Genomic DNA, 26,627 nt, shown 5'->3' on the forward strand with positions numbered 1-26,627 from the left:
ATCGGGCGCGCGTTTTTAGAAGACCTGATTAAGTTAGTTTTAATTCTTGTTTTAGAAAACGTTTAAATACGATTTTGTACGGAATTATTAGATTACCTTCTTTCTTAGACTTTCTCTCTCTACTTAGTATTTTTCTCTCTCTTAAATTCTCTCTCAACTTTTGTTCTTAATTCTTCCTTTAATTCCAGATTTATTTTTGGTAACAATTTCTTCCTCTTTAATTTCAGTTATTTTACTTGTTTTCTTGATTATGCTTTTATTTATTTACTTGAGTAGTTTAGTCATGATGATTTGTGAGTAGTTTAATTTCTAGGGTTTATGGGGATCTAAAAATGATATGAAGGGGTAATTTTGTGTTTGTTAATTATCAACGCTTGGTTGATTTCCTATTGATTGATTAAATTCTATGCAATTAGGTTTGGCCAGATTTAATTGTATGAGTTTAGCAATATTAATTCGAGATTCGACAGATGAGAATTGATATTTAGGCTTAGTTTCAATAGGCGGATTAATTTATAAATGGTTAAGTCGAGATTCGACAGATGAGATTTAATACCGGTAAATTAACTCTGTGATTATAATACATAGCGAAAGCCCTTTATAATCTGATTAACCAATGCTTGATGATTGCTTATTATGATTTGCCCTGGAATATTGTTTATTAGTGAACCTTTGCCTTAGGCTTTTTAATATTTGATTTTCTCCCTACTTTATTTCTTTCGACCTTATTCTCCGTAGTTTAGATTTTATTCATAAAAATATTGGTTACTTAAATAATTTAGATTATAATAATTAATTAGAAGTGAAAAGACCTGTTTCCCTGTGGAGTTCGACCCTACTTCCCTATCTACTTTAGTTAGAGGATTTAGGTAATTATTTTTTATTAGGGGATACGACTTTACCCTGTCAAAAATTAGTTAAAAAAAACCTTTAAAAAGCATTATTTTGCGGAAAAAAAAACTTTTCAAAGCTTTTGGACAAAAGAAAATCCAATTTATAGCTTTTTTGCAAAAGAAAACCCGATTATAATTTTTTTTTTTGTTAAAGACAACCTAGTACTTCTAATTCACTTGATTAACTTGTAATTTCTTTTGATTAGCCTCTAAATATAACATAACCATTTAATTATTTAACTAGTACAATACCCGTGCGATGCACGGCTTATAATATTAAATAAGATTAACTAATTAATATGCGAAATTAATCCAACTTATGAGTAATGAAAATATGAAACAAAACTATCATCAACTGTATAGTGTGAATGATATGTTGTTGTAGAAGTGTTTTTGTTAAAACTTCTTGCTCTCTTATCATATAAGTAATCAAGCAATAAATAATTGTTTTATATGAAGAAAAAAATAACACAAACAAATCTATTTAAGGTCCAGCCCAACACATACAATGTTTGAATAAAAGTTAAATTATTTGACTCTAACCACAAAAATCTAATTAAAGTACTTAATGCCTTTCAATCTCTACCTACTTCGTCCATTAGTTGGGCATTAATAAAAGTCCATGAATTGTAGCACTGCAATGTAAAAATTGATTACAAAAGTTAGAGAGTTTAACAATGTAGATTTAAAACAACGTTAGCAAATGATGAATATTAATTTATATATTAATTAGTGTTGAGTAATACCTTCTCATGGCAAATTTTGAAATACTTCTTTGTATACTACATTGTTTGTAGTGTTAGCAATATTTCCGTCCTTATCACATATTAGAACCTTCAAACCTTTCTTGTTTGTAACTCTGGAGATTGCAACATAAAGCTGACCATGACTAAAAACCGGTCTTGGTAGATATAAACCAACATGTGAGAGTGATTGACCTTGGCTTTTATTTATTGTCATAGCAAAACAAACTACCAATGGAAATTGTCTACGCTGAAGCTTGATTGGCAAAGTGGTAGTATCCGATGGGCTTAGGACCATTCTAGGAATGAACACTTTATGCCCAATGTTACTACTTGAAATTATTTTGGCTTCAACAACATACTTTCCTAGCTGAGTTATCACCAATCGGGTACCATTACATAAGCAAGAAGACTGATCAATATTTCTGGGAAGCATGACAGAAACACCAACCTTCAATCTTAGCCGGTGATTTGGCAAACCGGAGCATCTAATGGTGTTTAGGAACTCGGGTGGATAAAAGTCTTCAATTCCCATGGTTGTATCTGCTTGACATATGCTGTCAGAACTCAAGTACTCTATTTCTTCACCTAGCATTAAAGCTAGCAAGTAATAGTCAATAAAAATAATTAAGAAGTAATCATTTATAAGCAAGTAATAATTTAAACTTTATTTTCACCTAGCATTAAAGATAACATATAATCATTTATAGCTTCAACATTTTCGTGAGTTGGTGCTAAAATTGCTCTCTCTTGAAAGTATTTTGGATCCCACAAATTCTGAAGAATAGATGGATAAGTACTATCGACAATTGCTTCGATCGAATTTGTTGCTTCCTTTATCAGATTGTCATCAGGAATTTCTATAGTACCTTCACCATCATTTGGCTCTCCTACCGTACCATCTCCAATTTTTAATATCCACTCTGAAAATTCTCTTATATCTGTATTACTTGAATTTGATCATCCTACTTGAAGCCTCATATTTCTTGTCAATTTTAGGACCTCACAAAAATTCCACAAATAAGATGAATTGATTGTTGCAAACACAATGTCTTGTCTACTTCCCTTCGAGATAACTGGAAGGATTTGTCGAAATTCTCCTCCAAAGACAACTACCTTACCCCCAAATGGTTGCTCTGAAGGCCTTAAAACATCTCTTAAACTTTTGTCTAGTGCTTCAAAACATAATTTATTTACCATAGGAGCTTCATCCCAAATGATAAGCTTTGTCTTTTTTAAAAGCTCCGCCAAATCACTTCCCGATTTTATATTGCATGTTGAGTCTTCCGTTACATTCAAAGGTATTTTAAACCTAGAGTGAGTTGTTCTTCCTCGGGGAAGGAGAAGTGATGCAATTCCACTTGAAGCAACAGGGAGCACAATTTCTCCTTTGGATCTTATAGCAGCGCATAGAGTTCTCCAAATGAAAGTTTTACCCGTGCCACCATATCCATATATGAAGAAAACACCTCCCCTCATCTTTTGAAACCGCACTCATGATTGTATTGTACACCTCTTTCTGCTCATCGGTAAGACTTGAACAAAGGGCCTCATGTTCTTGTTGTAATGATGATTTATCATACTGCAACTCATCTTGAATCAACTTGTTTCTTCCTTCTAACATGAGCATATCATCTGGAAAAGGTATCATGGGATATTTTCGAAGTGTGCTACCATTACTTTGCAAAAAATTTTCTATTTCAGATAAAGTGAAATTCTTTAGTTGATCATCTGTTAACTGCAAATCTATAATATAGTTGAAATTATGTCAATGATTTGCATTAAAGCTTATTGTAAGTATATTATTCTATTAAATGATTAAGTGAACAATCATAATGTGAAAATTGTGAGGTACGTAGTACATAATTATGTATACTCAATTATGCAAATGTATTGTTAAAACAAAAAATGGAAATGTGCGACCAAACGTACAACTAAATGTCCAAATGCATCAAGGAAATTTTCATGGATCGATCCTTCTCAAAGTTAACATGGCCTAATATATTACAAAAAACTAAAAAAGTAAAGTAGTGTAGATATTTATAATTGCATTCACATGCATGAAAATAAAGAATAACATATGAAAACCAAAAGGATATAACGTAAAGTATGTAAAATAAAAAAATAAAAAGTCTTTTTTTTTAATCAAAATTGAGTTAGTTAGGTGTCAAAAAAAAAGGTTTCAAAAAAAAAGGAAAAAAAAAAAAGAACAATATTGAGTTAGTTACGTAAGTCATGGTAATTTGCATTCACATGATCACATCATATTAAATATCTTATAAGAAATAGCAGTAATATTACATGTTAGAATATATTGATAAGTATCAATGTATTCTTATTGTATATTAGTTATAGTTATATATGCTTAGTGTATATTTGTCTTCCATTAATTGTAGGAAATTAGGCCTACTTTATAGCTTACCATACGTAGCTTACAGTGTATATAATGCATTTGATAGGGTTGTTAATATTTGAGGAATTATCTTCTTTTATTATAAACATAATATTCTAGGGAGAACGAATGAGGAAACTAATTAAGATCTAAAATATCTTACAGATTAAGATAATATTCTTTAAAAAACAGGATATTCAAAGTATACCATTCTAATATTATATATAGGAAATTTACTTATGGTAATTTGCATTTGATTATATATATAATAGCCTTAGAAATAAGAAATATTCTATACATAAAATTGGGAAATAAATTAAGGAATTTATAAAAAAAACTAGTTTATCTTAAGAAGTAAGATAATATATATTCTACAAAATATCTTAGTATACTATTTTTTTCTTTTGATGGGTACTATCTTACCATAGTAACTTACATGCTAGATGTTATGTTGTGTGTGTGTGTGTGTGTGTGTTTTTTTTTTAGTATGATATTAAAAAAAAAAAATTGATTCCATGAGAATTGCATTACAAGTTAGAGAATATATACATTGTACAAGTTATAAGCATAGAGTTACAGCTAGTGGAACGACATATGTTTATAGTATACAAAGACCCTCCTAATAAATAATCCAAATCTAATAGCTTAAGAAATAACATATCAAGGGAATTACAATGGTCACCTATATTGGCTATATATTATGAATGAAGTATCAAAAAAATAAAAAACAATCAAATCAATTCATATATATAGCTTAATCTTAATTACAAATTAACTATTAAACTTAAATTTAATCTCAAGTATTGACAAACAAATATTTGCTTACCTTAAATCTTAATTACAAACAAGTATTGACAAACAAACTTAAATTGGTCTTCTTAGTCTAGTATGTAGTTGACATACAATACATATGAAATGATATATCAATGCTTGAATAAATCAAGCAGTGGTTAGAAAGATTGTTACTATAAATCAATGATGATTGATGACATATGATTACAAACTATAAATATACTATTTGAGATTTTTTTTTACTATTCATATGTCATCATTGATTTAAATTTTTACCAATATATTATATATAAATATGATCATATAATATGTTGTTGGATTTGTCATAATATCTACTTTTATAAATTAATTTTTTCATAAAGTTTACAACTCTCATAAAAAAAATTGATGTTCAAAGTTGTGTCTCGACAAATGTGCAAATTTTACTCTAGCTTATAATTAAAAAAACAGAGGAAGTATATTTGAAAAATAATAACTTTTAGGAAAATTAGTTAAAAAAAACCTTTAAAAAGCATCATTTTACGGAAAAAAAAACCTTTTCAAAGCTTTTAGACAAAAGAAAATCCAATTTATAGCTTTTTTGCAAAATAAAACCCGATTATAATTTTTTTTTTGTTAAAGACAACCTAGTACTTCTAATTCACTTGATTAACTTGTAATTTCTTTTGATTAGCCTCTAAATATAACATAACTATTTAATTATTTAATTAATTTATAAATTAAAACAAAAACCAAAAACCACCACCCCACCACCAACAAGCCACCTCTTCCCTTTCCCCCTCCCCTAGCAGCACCGCCTGACCCCCCATCTACAACCCCACAACCACCAATCCTCACCTGACCACCGTACGGCCGCCTAACTCCCTAAAATTGACCACCCAGCCACCATGAAACCCCTAAAAATTAACCATCTCGAAATCCCCAAAAATCAATCACCGCAAAACCCAATCATTACTCCATTTGCACCATTGTCTTTCATCGAAATATCTAATTGGTTGTTGTTAATTGATATCAAATCACACCCATTCCCACCACAATAGCCGCCGCATTGGCCACTTTCAATCAGTCGTGTAGGTGGTCGACTTTTGGGGATTGGTAGGATTTTTGGAATAGTGGTTAGGTCGATTTTGGGGTTTTGGGGTGGAAGGGCAGCTTTGTGGGAATCTGGTAGAAAATAAAATTGTGTGGAAGCTTGAGAAATTGTCCATTCATGGCAGAAATTTATCTTCCATTTTTTTGTAAAATTCTCTCTCCTTGCAGCAGTGGTTTTCGTAACTGAGGTGGTGGATAAGTGGGTTGTTAGGGGTTAAAGTCTAGGGAAGAGAGTTAACTGACGATAGAGGTGGGTTTTCAGGGTGAGGGTTCAAAGGTGACGGTCAATTTGGGGAGGGGGTTGCTGCCGAGGGAAGGGGAAATGGAGGGGGTAGCTAGCTGGTGGTGGAGGTGGTGGTTTTTGTTTTTTATTGTCATTTATAAATTAATTTAATTATTATATGGTTAAGTGAGTAATAGAAGGTAATTAGAAAAAAATTAGAAGTTAATTAAGTGAATTAGAGGTACGTTAGGTTTTAACAAAAAAAAAAAAAAATTAACTTTGGGTTTTTTTTTATACGATATAACATTTAAAAGTTTTTTTTTTATTTTAATTTTATTATTACAAAATGGTGCATTGAAAAGGTTTTTTTTTTGTACAATTTTTCCTAACTTTTATAGTATATGTTTATGCTAAATTTTGTCAAGTGGGATTGAATAACAAAATCTAGGTTACGAATCAACTAAATAAAATCTTAAAAGAAGATAATGCAAAAATAAAAGGATGACACAAGAATTGGTGACGAGGAAAATCCAAAGAAGGTAAAAAACGAAGGTAGAATAAGGATCTACCAAACTTTCACTATGTAAAATATTTTTTTTTTTTTGACAATCAAGAAAAAAGAGAAGACTCATATGCCCTTTCTTGTTGTAACTGCAAGTTTATGGGCTTCAAAGACTCTACTTCTATTTACTTTCCTAATCGCAAAACTTTGGAATGAGAGAGCATATTTTTTTAACTTCTTCTACAATTTGCTTGATCTCCCTTCTGGCTTTAGTACTATCCGAGACTGCTTGGGCCAACTCCATAGAATCAGTAAGCATCACAACGTTGTCCCTTTCTAAATTCGAGTTTTGTAGAGCCGTTAGTGCCGCTTTAGCCTCAGCTTGACAGGGGGAGGTAGCAAAAACGGGACTTTTGCCCCTGTCAGTTACCTCTATCTTTAATTACCCACCCAACAGCTGCTCTCCATGCCTTGCTAAGCTTGCTGTCCACTTTCTTCCAAGCACCATCAATGATGATAGTGTACCTCTGGTTTGCTGGCTCGTCATTGGCTTGGTTTGCACATGAACTCTGGTGTCTGCCCTCAGCTTCCCTGGTGGCTGCCATTCGACCCCTTTGTCCATCAGTTTTAGTCCCTGAGTCCCATCTCTGCTTCCAATGCTGCGCCAATTTGATAATACTATGCGGGGAGACTAAGGAATTATTGAAGCTGATGTTATTTCTTGACAACCAGATACTCCAGAGAGTACTCACGAATTCCATGGTTGAATGATTTTGATCGTCATCCGTTGAAAGCAAATAAAATAAGACGTTAGACACCCAAGTATTTATGTCAAGATTCCTTCCTATTTCTGAATTGATGCCCAGATTGCTGCATTTCCAGATTCTTGTAGTCACTTCACACTCCCTGAACAGGTGGCTAGTGGTCTCTTCTTCCGCGTTGCATAGTTTGCATTTTGTGTCAATGTCAATGCCTCTTTTCTTTAGGTTACTCAACGTTGGCAGAGCATTGTTCATCAATTTCCAGATGAAAATCTTGTGCTTAGGCCAAATTTTCGATTTCCACCATATTTTCCAGAAGCTAGAAGTCGGGGCTCCATTGTTATTGCTACCCTGTGCCTGCCAATATCCCGATCTTAAAGAAATGCCTTGTACTCGAAGGACCCCAATCCCAACCATCAGATTGCAGTTGGTTACCGGGGTGAATAGCAAGGATATCCTTTGCTATAACGGGGCTAAACCATTTCCATACTAAACCCACCTTCCATTTGCCCTGCTCGTCAAGCAAATCACTGATAAGAACTGGTTTTTGCACTGTGGAAGTAAGCTGACTGTCCTTGCATTTGATAATTTTATCAGTCACCCACCAGTCATGCTCCACCTTTATGCTCTTACCATTAGCTATGGTTCTTCTAAGGCCACCCCGCAAGTGATAAATACTCTTGAATATGCTTCTAGCACCCCAAGACATTGAGGTCTTCATCTCACCTCTTTGTCCTATGTCAAACCGGTCATCCTTGTACTTTGCTTTGAAGATCTTTGCTCTAACCCGCAACTATGTAAAATATTAATTGGAAAGGTTACAATGTATGCTCAATGTATTTTCGCAGCTAGGTTTCAATGTGTTTCTCATGGACGAAACTTCTTCCTCTTATAGATGATGAATAGGGTTGAATGTAGCTGTAGTAGAGTGATAAGTTGCCTTCCCCAGTATTTGAAGTTATCCTTTTAATTGCTAACCCTCAACTCAGCCCACTAACGATTGTATTTGGATGGCTAAAGACCAAGTCTTCAATGCTTATCTCGTTCTGGAAAATAGGGAAGCTGTTTCTTGAGTTTCGTCCATCGAAGCTGGACTCCTTTCGTAGAAGCTTACTCTCCCGTCTTTGAACAATGGCTTACTTTCGTTGACTTTGACTTATGAAAATTTCCCCATAAGAGTATAAATTGTGAGGAATTTTAAAGGGAGGAATGTTAGGCATTTAGAAATGCATAACAAAGGGTATTCATGTAATTATGCATATGTACAAACGAATAAATATTCTGATATCATTGGATGATCAAATGGTACCATTGAATATACAGTGATACTATATGTGCACATAATGGTATTATATATGCATTTAGTTGTACTAAATTTATGCGTAAATAGTACCACTGAGGATTCAATGGTACCATGTAAACTTTTAGTGGAACAATCAGCATGTGGTCCACCATCACGTGATACAATCCGATCAAAAAATGGGTGTGGTCCACCAACATGCCTCTCTCTTCCTATCTCTCTCCTCTTTTCTCTCTCTACCATGTGTTTTTATAATATTTTAATCAATGTTATGCATTAGTATATGCATAACTTTCCTCCATTTCTAGTTCCTCAAAAATTGTAACTTTAATTACTTTGTAAATTAACTCGTCTTACAATAAATTCTCCCACACCTGCTATTTTGAGAATTTGTGTAACTTCATTAGATCTGTTACTCAAATTGATAAATTGGAGCTCCTTTATTTTGTTGCGGTCTGTTAGTTAAAATAATAACCCCGTCTAACCCTGTGTCGTGGATTCCTCCTATTGTACATTTGTACATGTTTCTCGGAGGTAAATCGAACAAACGTGAAAGAGAATTCAAGATTTGCTGAGTTCAACTTTCCGAATTCTGCCAAATCGCCAACCCTCATCATAAAATTCTTCCTAATCCTCGAGAAATTCAAATTGCCAGCTAGAATTTTCTATGATTGATTGAGATCGCCTGAAATTCACGAAAATTGAAGTTTGAGCTCATCTTTATCTATTAGATTACATTGATTTTGATTCTAAGGCAAAAATGATGGTGGAAGACCTCGGTGTCGAAGCCCGAGAAGCGGCGGTGCGCGAGGTTGCCAAGCTTTTGCCTGTTCCTGAGCTTCTTCAATCCATTTCTTCGATTAAGGCTGATTACATTTCGCGTCAGCAGGTAAATTAATCTTTTTTTTTTTTCTGTTTTTGTTTTGTGCTTTTAGATTTGATGCTTTTTAATTATTGCTTTATATACTGCAATTGTGCGCTTATAATTCTTAAGTAGGAGTGGAATTTGTTCTTGGTGATGTGGGATTAAGTTTTAGCTAGAATTGTACTCTTTTGTTCGAAATTAATAGTCGTGTTGATAGTGAAATTTGAATCGGAATTCAGTAATGTGGATGTTAGGGAGTTGTTAATTAGCGGTGTTGCAAATTGATGATGAACTCATACTATTGTGGATTGATAGGTTGAAAACATGTTTGGATTGGAGGGTTTACAACCCTTTATTTGTACAATTAGTAATCACTTTTGCCGATTTCCTAATGAAGATAGTGTTTCGCCTTTATTGAATCTTCATACCCGTGTTCCATGCTGCCGAAAAATGGCTGTGTTATTGGATACTTAAAGTTGCTGTTCGTTAGAATTTGAACATTATTATGCTATAGCATCTTTGGGATTAATGCTGTATGAATTAATTATCATTCAGGCAGGACATGGATTGACGTGGTGGAGAGTTATGTTGACTGGCATATGTTATTCTAGACGACTACTTTTCAGGATGCCAATGGACCTCTTAACCTGAGAAACTTCAAATATGAGGAAACATGGTTCTACTGAAGTATAGATAAAATGATTTATGAAGTTTGAGATGCCAGAAAACCTAGATATTCTTTTCCTTGCACTCGTACTAAGAATGATGCCTTGAAAATTTTTTAATTATTCTGTTTTTCAGTGAAATCAAGTGAGCTTATCATCCATAAATTGAACTAAAGCATATTTACCGTTAATTGCACTGTATCTTATGGCCTCAAATATTTGTGTGTTATTTTCAACTTACCAACCTAGAACTGAATTAGAAAATGTATTTTTGTTAAGGGTTAGGTAAAATTTTAAAACTTTCTTAGTTTGTCTTTGACCTTGATGGGATTTAGACTAGGTGCTGTAATCATGTTTGACTCAAACAAGATTGGCCTTGGAACTCCACAATTATGCTAGGATTTTCATTTTCTTGTTTTTCTTTTTATTCCTTAGCAAGTTAAGCCTATGTATTGATCGATGTATATCTGCAGTTGAATGGCAGTTTAATGGTTTAAAACTTTATTGTTTGGAGATTGAGCTGGTAAATTTACCATAGCATTGAGCTGATGATTTTGGGATTGTTTCGACAAAATTTTGGCAGCCTGAACTTTATTAGACCGCAATGGGGACCTCTATGGCTACTCTTCCACTTTCTAACTTCACTAGAGCCTACCGTTATCCATTTTCAGCATACTAAGCATGGTTGCATGGGTAAATTGCCTACATGAATTCACTCTAGAATGTGGAATGACGCTGCATTGGAGCGTGAATTCACTTGATATTGAAGGGACAATTTGTTTGGATTTGCCAATGAATCTTAAAAGAAGATTTATAAGCTTTGCATGGCTTTAACAAACATTGATAATTGAAGGGACATAAAACATGCTAAGGTTTCCTATCCAACTACTATCGAAGGTTTTTTTTTTTGGTTGACAATGTTGACACAACTCAAAGTGGATGGAGTTGGTCTCTTTGGTATTTAGGTGATTATTGATAGAGTATTATGCAATTTTTTTTTTTTTTTTTTTTTTTTTTTTTTTTTTTTTTTTTTTTTTTTTTTTTTGTGGATTATATTAGTTAACATGACTACTTGGTAGTTTGTACTTCTTCCATCCTTTTGGATACGAGACGCACCGCAAGTGTCAAAACACTGTAAAATCACTCTATAGCAATATATAAGCTTTATATATTCAAAATAACATATTATTAATGCATAAAATAGAGAAAGGACCACAAGATACCGCCAAAGGCGGTAATGGCATAAAAGTCTTCAATTAAGAGGTCTAAGACACAATTCACACACTCAACATAAAATGAATATGTAAAATAAGCAGAGAGAAAAGCAAATATAGTAGTGCTTCAAGCTTGCTACTTGGCATACTAAGATACTAGTAATCTATCTCATCAATGTCATAGCATCCTCTTCTTCTTGACTAATGTCCTCTTCCATAGTATATTATGGCAGTCCCTTGACCTGACTGCAAATTTCTATTGTTATGATCAGGCAAATGATGCTCAGCTTAGCACCATGGTTGCCGAACAGGTATTTTCAAGCTTGTAAATAGCTTCAATATTTTCCTAATATTTGTGTAGCGTTATTGTTGTTTGGTATCTTTCATTGCAAATCTGCCGACATTTGACCAATAATATGCCTTTTTGCAGGTTGAGCAGGCACAATCTGGACTTAAATCACTTTCCTTGTCAGAAAGAACAGTTAATAATCTTCGAGATAACTTTGTTTCCATCGAGAAGTAAGTTGTTTAAGCATAGCCTCACACTAACCTTAAAGCCTTCTTTTCTTATACATCTTGAGTTTTGGAGATTTGGCCTTTTATCCACCTAATCCAAACCCATATGAATATATGATATTAAATCATGCTTTTCTTAGACATCATCTATCATTCCTATTCGAGAGAAGAAAGGGGTGGGTGTCTAGTATGATGGTAAGAGTTTGAACAAGGCGTAGAGATAGAGGTGTCGTTCCCTGGCTTCAATGATTAGCTGCTGGTTTGATAAAAATTATCTAGAAAGTACACCATAGGTTACTATCTAGTCTTTGATGGACTCTTGACTCTATTCTGTGTCAACTTAATATTCTGTTATACATCTGAAAATATGTTTGTAGGTTATTTGATATGGCTTAGGAGCTATTTCATTGCTGAAAAAAAGATAAGAGTATTTAGTGGCATGAATGCTCAACAACTTGTGGTGTGAGGCTGAGAACAGCGGAAGTAGTTGTCCTGTTTTGGCTTGCTGGAAGAGTATGTTCATAAAATGGATTGGCCACTATTTAGGTTGCCAGTGAGCAACCTCATAATTTATTCTCAATGTGGATCGTTAGTGGTACAAATTTAAGTTGGTTAGTCTTATGGAAAGCTCTGCTACTAGCTTCTATTTGCTGTATATTGTAGACTAGTTGTTTTCTTAAAATATACTACCTCCGTTACAGTTATGTTCAACTTTGGGTGGAGGAACGGACTCCAATGCAAAACTTCTTAATGGTGCTTAACAAAAAGTAAGGGTATGTCATTAATAGTTAATCAAAATAAAAAATATAAAAAATTGAAAGAACCATACAACGTCCCGGCCACCGAAACCCATCGACAGAACCACCACCTCCACGAACACACACCAAAACCCATATCGACGACCACCCTCCAAAGCCCACTGACGGAACCACCAAAACCCACCCACCAGAACCCAGATCCACGATCACCCACCAAAACCCACACACCAAAAACGACCACCCACTGAAAACGATCACCCACTGAAACTAAACCCCCAACTCGAACCCAGAACCACGACCCACCCCAATTTGAACCCAAAACCACCTAAGAAACCGCCACACCCACCGAATACCCATCGACAACAGCCTACGTCGTCTTCTTGTTCGTCGTACCAGATCTAGAATGAGTTTGAAAGAGGAGAGAGAAAGGTAACGTGGAAGATGAAGAAGGTGAAAAATTAGGGTATGAATGTGGAAATTGGATGATTTTGAACTAGTTTGGTTGATTTCAATGAGTTATTGGGCGAGATGAATTAAATTTGATAGAAGTAGTTAGATTAATTAGGTTAGATTAGTAATTAATTAATTATGTTTTTAAGAATGTAATTGATGTTATAAAGTTTTAAGTAACGGTATTTTTGTTTTTTTTGTTAATTTTTTTTACAAAATATGGAAAAGTTTGGAAATGTTGCACATAATCTTTAGCGTCCATTTTTGGTAAAAGTTACAGATAACCATGAACGGAGGTAGTATTAGAATAACATAGGGCCCATTTTGTATTCTTGGGAATTGGGGTCGGCTAACATCAATCGTCATAAGGAATTGTCCAAAAAGGATAAAGAGCATAGCAAGATAATTGATTGAATAAAAGTTGGGTAAAAAAGAGGTGAGTAAAGTGAAAAAAAAATAGAATTTACGAGAATTTTAAAGAGTGGCGAGGGATAAAAAGGAGAGGAAAAATGTGCGAGTAAAAAACAAGGTTTGAGAAAACCATAGCAAAGGAAATACGTAAAATTTGCAAAACACGAGTTGAGTAAGTAAATACTAAAATAGAATAAACAAAAAGTATATATATATATGACACGTCTTCCACGTGAATTTTCTTCCTCCACTTCGCCTATCCAACACCATATTATCCTCAATCCCTAAAGCACTCATATCACTTTCAATCACCCTTTTCCAAGTTTGCTTAGGTTTCCCCCACCCCTTTTGATCCCTAACACTTTGCCACTCTTCAAGCCTCCTTACTGAAGCGGCGTGGCCTAACTTTGTCTCCCTTTTACGTGGCTAAACCACTTTAAGTGATTCTCCCTCATCTTGTATTCAATGTATATAACCCCTATTTTCTTCCTCTTTGACCCTTTCTTGTATGGCCACTCATCCATCGCAACATACACATCTCTGTCACATTCATTTTATGCACGTGACGATACTTCATAACCAACATTCGGTACCATATAGCAATGCAAGCCTAATTGCCATTCAGTCCTTCGATCTATTAGGCATGCTAGGATCACATAAAAATTCCTTTTCTTCCAATTCAACCAACCTGCTTTGATCCTATGAGCTGCATCTCAATCTAATTCTCTATCCTTTTGAATAATAGATTCCAAATATTGGAAGACCTCATACAATATTCCATCCAATGCCCCCTTGTTTCTTACTACGCTAAACTTACATTCTAAATACTCTGTCTTACTTCTGCTCACCTTCAAGCCATGTGATTCCAAAGTCCGTTTCCACATTTCCAACTTAATTTCCACGCCTCCCTTTGTCTCATCAATCAACACAACATTGTCAACAAACATCATGCACCATGGTATATCATCTTGATTGAATTCGTCAATTCGTCCATGACTATGGCAAAAAGAAAAGGGCTAAGTGTGGAACCTTGACGAACTCCAATTGTGATAGGGACTCTTCAGCTTCCGTTATAGACCAACTTCGACAGTCTGTAATAACAATAAATAAGCAAGAATATAAGAGGAAATCTTGATTGATTGATAAAAACTGATTAATGGGGGGTGACTCAATCTCACTAGTAGCTTTAGGCTATCAATCTCACTAGTAGCTTTAGGCTTCGAGACTCTCAACAAGTGTTTTCTCTCAATTTCTGGATAACTTGTTATACTACTTCTTTTACTGCCTTTTTATACTCAAGCTCTATTACGAGGATCAAACCTACATTTAATTGCATTGGTCTTCTTCTGACAAAAGTATCACAAACTCAGAGAATTAGTCACCACTCTCACAAGTGCTTCATTAACTGCTTTTGTTCTGTACCCTCTTTTGGCTAATTTTGCTGTTCTGTTGCTTGTACTCCTGTCTCCTTGGCCTTGGTTTTCTTTCGAGTATAGACCCATATCGGTGGAAGGTCCGAATCAAGTGTTGGGTTACTTAGGTCAATGACATCTTCCCAACAGTAGTGCGCACTCTTGCACTAGCTCCCTCATACATGTCCTTAATAATGTCTATATATTTCTGCAAAATGCCTTTCCTTGTTAAACCCCATCAAAGTATCTCCCTTGGTCCGTTAACGTTGGCTTTCTCCAAATCAATAAATTCCACATGTAAATCATCCTTATCTCAATGAGTCTGTAAGCAAATCTTTATAAATTATCCATAAGAATATCCAAATTTTCGTATTCATAATGCACACCTGATCTATGAATTCTGAATGGTTCCTATCTCATTGTGTGAAAAATACGATCCTCATACCACTCAATAGGTCGGTGTACCTTCATCCGACATTTTTTCAGGAGTGATTGGGAATTATAATTTCTCAGAAGGTCCAACTTTTACAGTAACAATGTGTTTTGCTTAGCAATTGTAAAAGGTATGAAAGAAGAGAGAGAGAGGATGGTAGGCTGTAGTAATATTCCAAAATCCCCCCCCCCCTTTCTGGTCTCCCCCTTTAATTTCTCACATTGCAATATTCATGGCTCACTCAATTTGATTTTCTTGTTGATATCAGACTATGCCAAGAATGCCAAACATTGATAGATAATCATGATCAGATAAAACTCCTGAGCAATGTGAGGAATAACTTGAACAAGACTCTGAAGGTTGGATTCTCAATCGACCCAAGCTTGGTTACTCTGAAGAGATGTTGCTCTCGGTCAAATTTTACTATTATTGATTTGTAATGATTAATTTATTATTTTAAAAAATTTAATTAAATGAACCTAATGCAGGATATTGAGGGAATGATGTCCATATCTGATGAAGCAGCTGAGGCACGAGAATCACTAAGTGATGATAAAGAGCTTATCAACACATACGAGGCAAATCAAAATTTTGCATACTTCTCTCTTTTTAGGTGTTATGTTTTTCTCCCCTATTCTTAGCCCTGTTAATTATGGCAGAGATTGACTGCTCTAGATGGAAAAAGGAGATTTGCGTTAGCAGCTGTTGCATCACATAAAGAAGAGGTTGGAAGAATAAGGTAACCTTTGTTACATGGATGCTTGGTAATGTTTATTGGTGATTAAAGAAAAGGGATTATCAATCATCCCAAGCTGTTACTTGGTGATGATATGTTTTGTCTTGTGCTTATGTTTGTGTAATTATCTAATTTCTTACCATTTATACTCATATGACACATCCCATCACAATGGTTTCACCTAAAAAGCTATCAAGAAACTCAGGTTTGGCATATCTAATCAAATAGTTCCATTAGACATGGTGTCAACCACCACCCTCTTTAGGATGAAGCAAATACAAGCATTGGTAGTGAGGAACCTTAGGTGCTTAGATCTAGTGCCAGTAGTTGTTCAAACTATATAGAGACTCGAGAATCCTATTCTCAATTGGCTTATCTGTATGAGGACATTTGAATTTTTATTATATATTTGCTGTAGATCTTGATTCTGGAGTATTGTTTTTTTATTTTTTTTATTTTTTTTTATTTTTTTTATTTTATGAATTTGGTTGTATAGTAAAAAGAGTAAGGTTTATTTTCACATATAGGATGAGTACCCTGTAAAACAAATTTCTCTTGTATGATTTCGGATCTAAGATGATTGAACTCTGCTCAAACAAGAAAGTGACCTCATATACTAAGTCATCTCAACTCAATAATTGACCAAGATTATACTGAAAACTGTGGGGTTTTTAGTTATTTTTTTTCTTTGGCATTAATATGTTGATGTATTTGCTTTCGGTTTCCTTTATCATGTGATGCTTTCAAGACTTACAATATTGATTTTTACCCAGAGAATATTTTGAAGATGTAGATCGAACTTGGGAAACATTCGACAAGACCTTATGGGGTCATATTGGCAACTTCTATAAACTTTCTAAAGAAAGGTATGTGCATTTATTGTTTTTAAGAAGTAAAAATGGCGTTACTTTCTCCAGAAATTACTCTTCCTAGATTTTTATGATTCAAATGCAGACTGGTTATTTCAACGGTGTAGTTGAATTTTATTGATAAGAAAATGCATGCTCTTTCTTTCTTGGTTGCTTACACAAACACTTAGGGTGAAAAGAGGGGAGAAAGGGGCAGACACTAAGGGAAAAAAGTTGCCATCCTTAGTTTAGCTCTTTGTTGTTATTTGCTTGATATTTGTAACAAACATGGATGTGATTAATGAGCAACTGGTACATGAGAGTACTACCTTCTTGAAAGAAAACCAGGCAAAAAAAGGTGGACCATTTCAGTGATTTATTTTTAAAGTGTGAATGTATGATCAGCTATTGGGAATTGTAAATTGAATGCTTTGTTGTAGTCTGTAATATTCTTTAAGTTCTGATGAATATGTTACTGTGCACTTTCTGTATAGCTATTACTTATGACTTGTATTACTTAATGGTCATTCAAAGATTCAAGAGTTGAGAAGTTAACTAGGCGCGCCAGGTTAACCTTGATGGGACTTTATAAGTATTTAGAATAGCTAATGGGAACAGTTGTCTAATTCTTTATACACTTTCAATTAGAAATGTTTAAGGTAGGTTCACTAATTAAATTGATAAGTGAGGGTGGAAGATTTTGTATGGGTTTCAAAATTAAAACACACTTGTCTCTGATTTTTGTTTTTGCTTCAACTTGTCTTATGCTTTTCGGATTGTGATATCAACCCTTATATTCATGTTTTGCCTCAGCTATTTTGTATTCCGAATGTGCTAACTGATACCTGCTATCTTCTTTGCAGTCCTCAAACTCTTGTTCGTGCATTAAGGTACACATATATGTCTGAATCATCTATTCTATATATCACCAGTGATGGGTGTCTACGATTTTTTTAGTAAAACCTCTGTCTGTTTTGTACTGTGAGTTTGACATGGATGGTATATATTATGAAACCTTTTTCATGATTGAGATCATAGATTTTTCCTTTCTTGTTTTTCTAATCTTCTATATGTGGAAATATGAATCATATTCCTCATTTCCTCGAGGACCATAATCTTTTAAATAAGCATGATTAATCAAATGAGGCCAACCTTAATTAATGTGTCATTACAGATCTGAATTAGCTCTGATTCCACTTGTGCTACTTGTCCGGACATAAAATAGGGACCATGGCATTTAAGGTTGCGTTTTTGAACTCAAATTTACTTTCAAATACTGAAATGCTTTGTGTAATGTCAAATGATGAATTTCATTTCCAATACTTGTTCTTTGGGGATAATTATCTTAATTGTAGAATAGTGAACACAATTTGGAGGGAAAAATGTACGCATGAAATCACTTTGAACAAAACTCCTCTCATGATGGTAGTAGGTTTTACCTTGTAAAAGACAAGAAGAAGAGGTATCAAAAATATTCCTAAATCACACCTTTGATTCTCCTATGTTCTACTCATAATAGTCATGGGGATACAAAGACCATACAAAGACCAAAGAATATCAAAAGAAGCCATATAAAGTGGAGCCTGATAAGTTTAAATGTTTTACCGCAAGTGCACAGTGTGTGTTGAGACTTAGCAAACACAGGTTGATCCAACATGGATAAGAAATTCGACTATTTTTTGTACAATTAACTTAAACTATATTAAGCAAACAAAGCTGATTTGAACAATTTCAAACTATTGCAAATATTGAAAATGTGAGCATACTTATTTAATTAGATTCTAGTACTTTTTACGTTCCATCATGCATATACCAATCCAAGAACACAAATCAATTCAAACATGGAAAATGTTATACATAGCCCTTAGGGCTACATATAAGCATTAAATTTACACTTGAAAATCGTAAAAAGTTAAGAAATTATCAAAATATAAACACTAATAACACTAATTTACGCATGTTTTTGTCATAAATTCCTAATTTTATACAATTTCCAAGAATAAATTTAATGCTTATATATAGCCCTTAGAGCTACATATAACATTACTCTTCAAAAATATATAAAATAGGTCAAGTAATTTAGGAAAAATACATTTTAATAATCCCAACTATTGCCGATTTACCTATAATGATCCCAACTGAGGTTTATTTTTTAATAATCCTAACTATATGCCCAGCTTTCCTGCAATAAACCCAAAAACCGGCTACCTGCTAAAAGGGTAAACACATAATTGGCTTATTTTACAAAAAATTAAAAAAAAGAAAAAAATATCAGAAATCATCCTAGTCGTCCCCTCCTCCCTCCAGCCACCTTACACCCACCATGAATCCCTAGGCCATGGCAGCTCCACCCTTTTTCTTCGCCCAACACCGCGGCTCTGCCGCCGCCATCATCACCTCGATCACCTGCCCCTTCCCACCAATTGCCGTCCCACGCTGTCTGTTCATGACCACCCACGAAACTCCCTTTTCTTTCTCCCTCTCGTGCCTCTTTCTCTCTCCTCTCACTGACGATCCGAACTATTGCCAGCGCCACCCACCTGGATCGCCACCGCCACCGCTCCCTGCCTCTCCTCTTCCTTCCTCCTCCAACCCAAAACCACCGGTCACCCAAAACCACCAATCGACATGCCTCTTAACCCCCAAAACCACCATCCACCGACTCAACAACTATTGCTACTCCCGCAAATCAGCCCCACCGACGACCCTCCTAACCCCCAAAACCACTCGCCACGATCCACCCCACACCAACCCCTAATTGCTCGCCTCTTGGTCGCAGCAATTCGACCTCCATTAACCACCCCTCCTTTCCCTCCCTCGCCGGAAAATCGAAAAAGAACCTTAGTTGGGGAGTTTTGCTAGTGGATCTAGGCGAATCAGAAAAGGGGATAAGGAGGGAGGTTGGGGTGGTTTCATGAGCGAGGTGGTTTTCGGTGGATTGGAAAGGGAAAGGGGAGGTTGCCGGCGAGGTGGTGGTGGAATTCGGTTGGTCTAGGTGGTAGGGAGGAGGGTTTTTTTCTTTTTTTTTTTCCTTCTGTTTTTTAATTAGTTTTTTTTATTTTAATTTTTAATTTTTTTGAACCACTTACGTGATGCCACGTGTCGGAGCAATCTGTTGTATTAGGTTGATGACCGGTTGGGTGTGCTCTAGGAAAACTGGGTGCATTGTTAGGATTATTAAAAAATAAACCTTAGTTGGGATTATTGTAGGTAAATCGTAATCAGCAATAGTTGGGATTGTTTAAGTGTGTTTTTCCAGTAATTTAAGTATATGTTAATACTACAGTCAAATATTGAGGTTGGAGCTTTTGGAATGGATTTGAATGGAGTTAGAATCCATTCCATCCATTTTATTGTTTGGTATATGTAATCTCATACTAAGAGGTTTCTAACTCCACCTAGCCCTCACCTTATAAGATTATTAAAAACCATTTCAAATTGTAAACCAAACAAGTTTAGACAAGTATGTTGGGTTTAGAATCCATACCTCCCTAGTATGAGATCTCCATACCAATCCATTCCATTTTAACAAACCAAATGAACCCCCCCTTACATTTCTGTATATGTAGTATGATTGCTAACATTATCAGATTTTTCAATCGTAATCAACCTCTAATGTAGTCCCTGCCTATGTTTTAGCAAGCGTGGCACTAATGCAGCACAAGTGTGGCCATTGATTGTATTAATTGCTTGACAACAAGCACAAGGAAGATTACAATTGCAATGACGAAGAACAATTAGTTGTTGGCGTCTTGGCGCTTTGTTGCTTAGTGACAGTGCCACAAAAAAAGCTTATGAGTTCCGAAAACTTAAACTAATGATTCTTAAATTTGACCTATCACATGAACATTCTTATCTACTCAATGACAATGACTTCTCTATTTGTACTAAGGACTATTAATCTATTAAAGTAATATTACTAGAATACCTATACTGCCCTTGCTTAGGTAATTCTATTACACACTGCTATTTGAATCTTTTGTACCCAGACACTTGATTTCATCATTAAGTTTTAGTATATAAAACATTGTTTGCAAGTACAATATATTGAATAGCTATGAAGCTTAAAATATTGCAAATAAAGCCACTGTCAGTATGCCAGTCTCAATTTAAGGAGTAGTTCCTCACCTAGAAATCAATTTACCATATAAAATTTAGGGTTTAGGTCTCTTTGAGTATTTTCAATCTCCAAGTAGAGAGCTAAAAAAAAAGAAAAAATCTGTTCCATGCAGCTTCCTGGACCCAAATTCCTATTCCTTGGGTGTTCTGAATGCCACTAAGTTGAAGCCTCTTCTAAAGCTTGTTTCCATGCCCATTATATCCCCCTAAATGCTGGATTCTCTCTGTTTCCGGGGCCTGTTATTTACATGGCATGGTAATGTCCCTCTCTTTCCTATTTGAAGGAGATACAAAAAAAATAAAAAATAGTAGTGTCATGATAGGATATTCATTGAATCCAAATGTCTTTGTTGTTTGGTTGAGTGCTTGTTCGTATTTAAATGTCGAAAGAGTTTTGCATTGCATGCTCTTCCTCTGAAGAAGTAGATTTTGAATATTATATCATTGATGTCCAAGTATGTCAAATGGACATTTATTGTTTCCCTTTTGCTGTCTTCAATTATTTGTGAACTTTACAGGGTGGTTGAAATGCAAGAGATTCTTGATCATCAACTTGCTGAGGAAGCTGCTGAGGCTGAGGGAGATGGAGCAATGGCATCGATTGGAAATGCTCGTCGAACCACAAAGTAAACACCTTTTGTCTGAATTATTTGCATTGATTCAGTGCAAATTTATCTTAACAAATCTTTATTCACTTATGCATGCTTGAAATTAGTTCTCTTTCGATGGAAAATTTTATCTGTGAATACATTTGTTTTCTTTATTACTTGCGCTCATTTATCTAAGGAATTCTGCAACCTACAAAGTATATCAAATCAGACAATTTTGTTTAAATCAGTGTTGAAGAATCACATTAAGAGGTCACTCAGGGGGTGTCAATCCTGTAGGGAGGATATGGTAAAAATTATATGCTCCCTCTGGATCACTTGCAATTTTCCTGAAATTAAAACCTGAAGATAAATTGAAACCCTCTATCATGCATGGTCTCATCAACAAATTTAAGGAAACAGAACTGTTGTTCATTCCACTTAAGGTTCCAACTGTTAAAGAACCTCCAAATATGGAACTTCAATATTTGGTATGCGACTTTCCTCAGAAAATCTAACAATAACTCTCCTGCAATGAACTTCCCTTGTAGCCAGAGGACATACTTCCTTATTAATGTAGATCTCTTGTCCTTCATCTCTATTATAAACGGATCATCTCTCTCATTTGTTGTCTTCCTCCTGTTAGTTTCCCAAGCGAATAAACTTCTTTAAAAAGGGGCCTTCAACTTCCAATTGGTCTCAGAAGTGAAGAAGTGTTACCAGTCCCTTAAAGCTTGATGCATATTTACTAATAGACTAAACACCTACACATACTACCATACCATATAATCATCCTCATCAGATTTGGAAATTTTCTTATTTAGCAGTAACATCATGCTGTAAATTGCTACTGCTGTCCTTTCAATTAGGGGTCTATACTAGGATAGATCTAAATGCATTTAATATCATTTGATGATGCCACTGTAGATTCTTGAGCCCCGTTCAGGCTTTAGTACCGATGCTGAACACGAGAATATGGAAAGAAGTCTGTTTCCAGGAATTGGAAATGACAAGAAATCTTTTTGTTGATTAAAAATTTTCTGTAATGGTGTGTATTTAGTTGGGAAATAAATGAGCTTGAAGCAAGTTATCAAAGCAGTCATCAGTTGACCACCACTGCCTCTGGACATGCAAAGTTTCCGTATCCAGTTTCCTTATGATCCCCTATTTATAATTTATCAAATGACCTGGCTATTTTTCAAGATATACTAGTGATAAGCTGATAAGACATTGGCATTATGGTGGGAAAGCTACCCACTGCTATTTGCTTCTTTTGCTTATAGCTGGTTATTGACATTATACATAACCAGTGGCCATATGTGCTCATTAAAAACATCCCTTGATATCTAGAATTATGATTAGTGCTATTGTTTCTAACACATTACAATATTTCACAATTACTGAACCACATTTTTTTTTTTTAAATTTCTGATTCAGCTGCCTTTTCTCCAGGAGCAATTCAATCTGAAAATCTCTTTCCTAATATTACTGCTGTTGTTGTTAGGGATGGAAAAAGAATTAATGCAACAGCATCTCCTCAGCTGAAAATTCAGGGAAAAGGCTACAAGGACAAATGCTATGAACAAATAAGAAAGACAGTAGAGGACCGGTTTAGCAGGCTTCTTACAGAGGTTAGTCTTTCCCATCAATTTCATCCATAAAGCAGTGTGATGGTGCTCTGTGATATAGTTTTGATAAGTGCATGACCATATCCAAGTTGCCTATCCACCGTCTCCTACCTTGGCGTCTCGACGAATAGGTGATACTGGAAATTGTTCAAAATGCAACTAATATGAAACCTGCAGTGAATAAACCGATGGACTAATAATAACCACTGTGTGCATGATATATGTATCCTTATTTTACAGACTGCAGAGGTAGAGGGATGGGGTCAGTATATCTCTCATCTGCAGATCTTAATTCCTGTATTGGCTGTATATATCTGATTATTTATATTATGGGTGGATCAACATAACAGTTATTCAATTTGAAACATTGATTATCCTACAAAGATAATTTGCTTGCATTAAGTATTGGATTAGGAATGAATCTCTTTAACCAGTGTATGAATTTGATACGCTGGATTTATCTAGGTCTGTCTTTCCTGCTTAATGTCTCCAAAATGACAAATCTTTTTATATGCTGTGCTGGTCTTCTTTGCTGAAATACTGAGTGGTTTTATGAATTTGAATGCCCCAGTGGTTGGGGTTAAATTGTTAAATGGATTTTAGCCCCATTACTGTTTTGCCTAGATGCATGTGTGGCTTGGTTATCATGTATTCTTTGGGGTTTATGATAATTTGACATTGAGTATGTTAGAAAAATTCTATGTTTTATTTTAAAGGTTCAGAGGCTTGTGTTCTCATCTGCGCACATTTTGTGTCTTGCTAGCTGAGAGACAGGTTTCTTCTAATCTAAATTGGCTACTCAGAAGTTTTTCAATGGTGCTGAGTGAGGTGGGAATTTATGGTAAACATGTGTGCGTGTGCGTTAACATGTAATACGGGTTTTTGAATTCTTTTAACAGTTGGTTTTTATTCATATATCATGAAAGCAATTTGGTTACAGATGCTCATACTCGATAAAGATTGGGAAAATATGTCGATTTTCTTTGACAGTGTATCATATAGATGAAAGGAATAATGGAGTTAAGGCAGTCAAGCTGTTGAAGCACTGACAATATTGCATGTTTCTTTTGAGGGAGGGGACAAGTAGGGTTGAAATGATTTCTTGACTCATACTGTTGTATTCTTTTGAAAGATGCTTTATTTATTTGATTTACATCTATTTGATAATTGCTAGCAATATTATTTTAAAATAATCTCTTAATAGATCACTGTCCATTACTCCTTTCTTTAGAATAAGGGCCTTTGTTCATTTTAATTTGCAATGTGAAACATGTTTTTCTTGGTAACTAATGGAAGCAAATAGAGCTATTCACTAACAGGACTTTCTAACTATTGTCTATGGGCCAGCTTGTTATTGAAGACCATAAAGCAGCACTGGAGGAAGCTCGTGCGGTATGTTTATATCTCTGCTGCTCTTATTTTAGTTTAAACTTGTAACTTCATCATTTTATTACTCAGAATATACATGTTCATCACTAGTAAATGTCATACTTGTAATTGGCAAATCATTGCTGTTTAATTGTCAGCCATTAATCATAATATAACTGCCATGTTCCCTACTGATTTTAGATTCATCACTCTTACATATTAGGTTAAAAACTCGAAAGATAAGCTAGTTCAAACATTGATAAATTGTAGGTTCTCATTTGTTCGTTCCCGATACTCTGTATGCTGTTCTATATACATCTCAGGTTCATAGAATTGATTGATTAGAGTGATCCATTTGCCCATATTTACTGTGTCTAATGAATGGCACATACATTTTGCAAAGTTAATCACTAAATCACATTAAATAGTTAACCTTTTAAAGGAAACTAACAAACTTTTTTCTGACCTATTTCTTGTGTCCTCACATTGTACATCAAAATTGTGGATCTTTGTCTTTTTAATTTGTTGAATCTTTCTAACTGCTATGATGTTGACTCAGAAATCCCTCACTCTTAGTTTATGTACTGCATTGGAAACCTAAAATTATGAAACATTCTGCAAGATTTAGTTTGTCACATCTCTTGACATGAGCCACAATGATTTAGAGTAGTACTAGGATGGGTGACCTCATGGGAAGTCCTTATGTTGGTTTATGTAGCTGGCCCAACTTATGGGATTAAGGAGTTCATTTAGTTAATGGGCTGGGCTGTTACATTGGTTCATATATGAGGATAATCTAATTCATTTACTCCCTTCGTCCCCTTTTGATAGTCCCTTGTGGGCATTTTTCACGGGAATTAATAAACACAAATAAGAATAGTAAAAGTACATTGAAAAAATAAATTGACATTGGGTATGTAAAAAAGTAGAGAGAGAAAGTAATAAGAGTATATGCGAAAACAAAATTTACATGGGAAATTTAAATTTGCACATATATTGTTGCAAATTGGAGGGAATTTTGGTAAAAAATTAATAGTAATGGTTGTTGGAAAAAGCAAATGGGGTGAACATTTTGGGACTAAAATTTGCCCATAAGGGACCATCAAAAGGGGACGGAGGGAGTAGTTGAAAGAGTAAATCATTTTGAACCTATTTAACTAAATAGACTGAAAAATCTCTATTGCTATTATTCATATCGTGTTATTATCATTAGGTGCTGTGTTAAGTTACCTTTCCAGCTGATTTCTCATATTTTCCACAAGGCTTTCTAAAACACAAGGAATAGTGTACAACTTATTGCCAATAAGAAACTAATCATCCTTGTAAGAAAGACAAAGAAATAAAATAATGAAAGAAAGTATGAAACAAAGAGAAATTTGCACTCCTAGTGCACAGGTACTGTAGTATGTATTCAAGTTTAGTAATTAATATGTTTTCTGTGACCCTACAAAGCATTTTTCTTGATACGGAAACCATCTGCTCGTCTGGGCGATCTGGCACTATGTATGGGTAGCTATTTCCAAATTATTAATTTTTGGCATCTATTCTTATTGAATTTCTTCTAGGGACCTGGGAAAAGAAGTTAAATCTGGATTTAATGAGTACTAGAATAATAGCATTCTTACTCATTTGCTTATGTTATACTTGAGTTTTCTTTCTTAACTTCTAGATTGGAGAAGAGCTTGGAGATATTTATGACTATGTGGCTCCTTGTTTTCCACCAAGGTTTGTGCTCTTTAGATTTATTTTAAAATTATTTTTTTATCTCTGTTATTCTTTCATTATTTTGTATGAGGAAATAGTATTAAAAGAGCCTAGTATTGATCAAATATTGCTCCATAGCCATCTTACTGGGTTAAGATCAGGAATTGCTTTTGGTGTGGTTTCATATAGAACTTTGCCTATTAGAAGTTTATTTA

The 26,627-nt window shown here is 34.6% G+C and overlaps 1 protein-coding gene and 1 pseudogene across 1 annotated transcript in view; one reads left to right on the top strand and one right to left on the bottom strand.

The window, feature by feature from the left end:
* Positions 1–1,643: 1,643 nt before the first annotated feature.
* On the bottom strand, positions 1,644–7,653 carry LOC145637002 (uncharacterized; annotated as a pseudogene).
* A 1,491-nt stretch (positions 7,654–9,144) lies between these two features.
* LOC145636122 (exocyst complex component SEC6) overlaps positions 9,145–26,627 on the top strand; it is a 34,545-nt gene continuing 17,062 nt past the window's right edge. The window contains exons 1-12 of the mRNA XM_081687582.1: positions 9,145–9,587; positions 11,715–11,753; positions 11,873–11,961; positions 15,691–15,781; positions 15,911–16,000; positions 16,082–16,161; positions 16,932–17,024; positions 17,870–17,896; positions 21,644–21,751; positions 23,217–23,343; positions 24,688–24,732; positions 26,378–26,433. Of these exons, the coding sequence (XP_081543708.1) occupies positions 9,459–9,587; positions 11,715–11,753; positions 11,873–11,961; positions 15,691–15,781; positions 15,911–16,000; positions 16,082–16,161; positions 16,932–17,024; positions 17,870–17,896; positions 21,644–21,751; positions 23,217–23,343; positions 24,688–24,732; positions 26,378–26,433 (974 nt within the window). The 5' untranslated portion in view covers positions 9,145–9,458. The remainder of the gene's footprint in view (positions 9,588–11,714; positions 11,754–11,872; positions 11,962–15,690; positions 15,782–15,910; positions 16,001–16,081; positions 16,162–16,931; positions 17,025–17,869; positions 17,897–21,643; positions 21,752–23,216; positions 23,344–24,687; positions 24,733–26,377; positions 26,434–26,627) is intronic.

Source organism: Chenopodium album, chromosome 6 (genome assembly GCF_948465745.1).
Source record: "Chenopodium album chromosome 6, dcCheAlbu1.1, whole genome shotgun sequence".
Classification (NCBI taxonomy): domain Eukaryota; kingdom Viridiplantae; phylum Streptophyta; class Magnoliopsida; order Caryophyllales; family Amaranthaceae; genus Chenopodium; species Chenopodium album.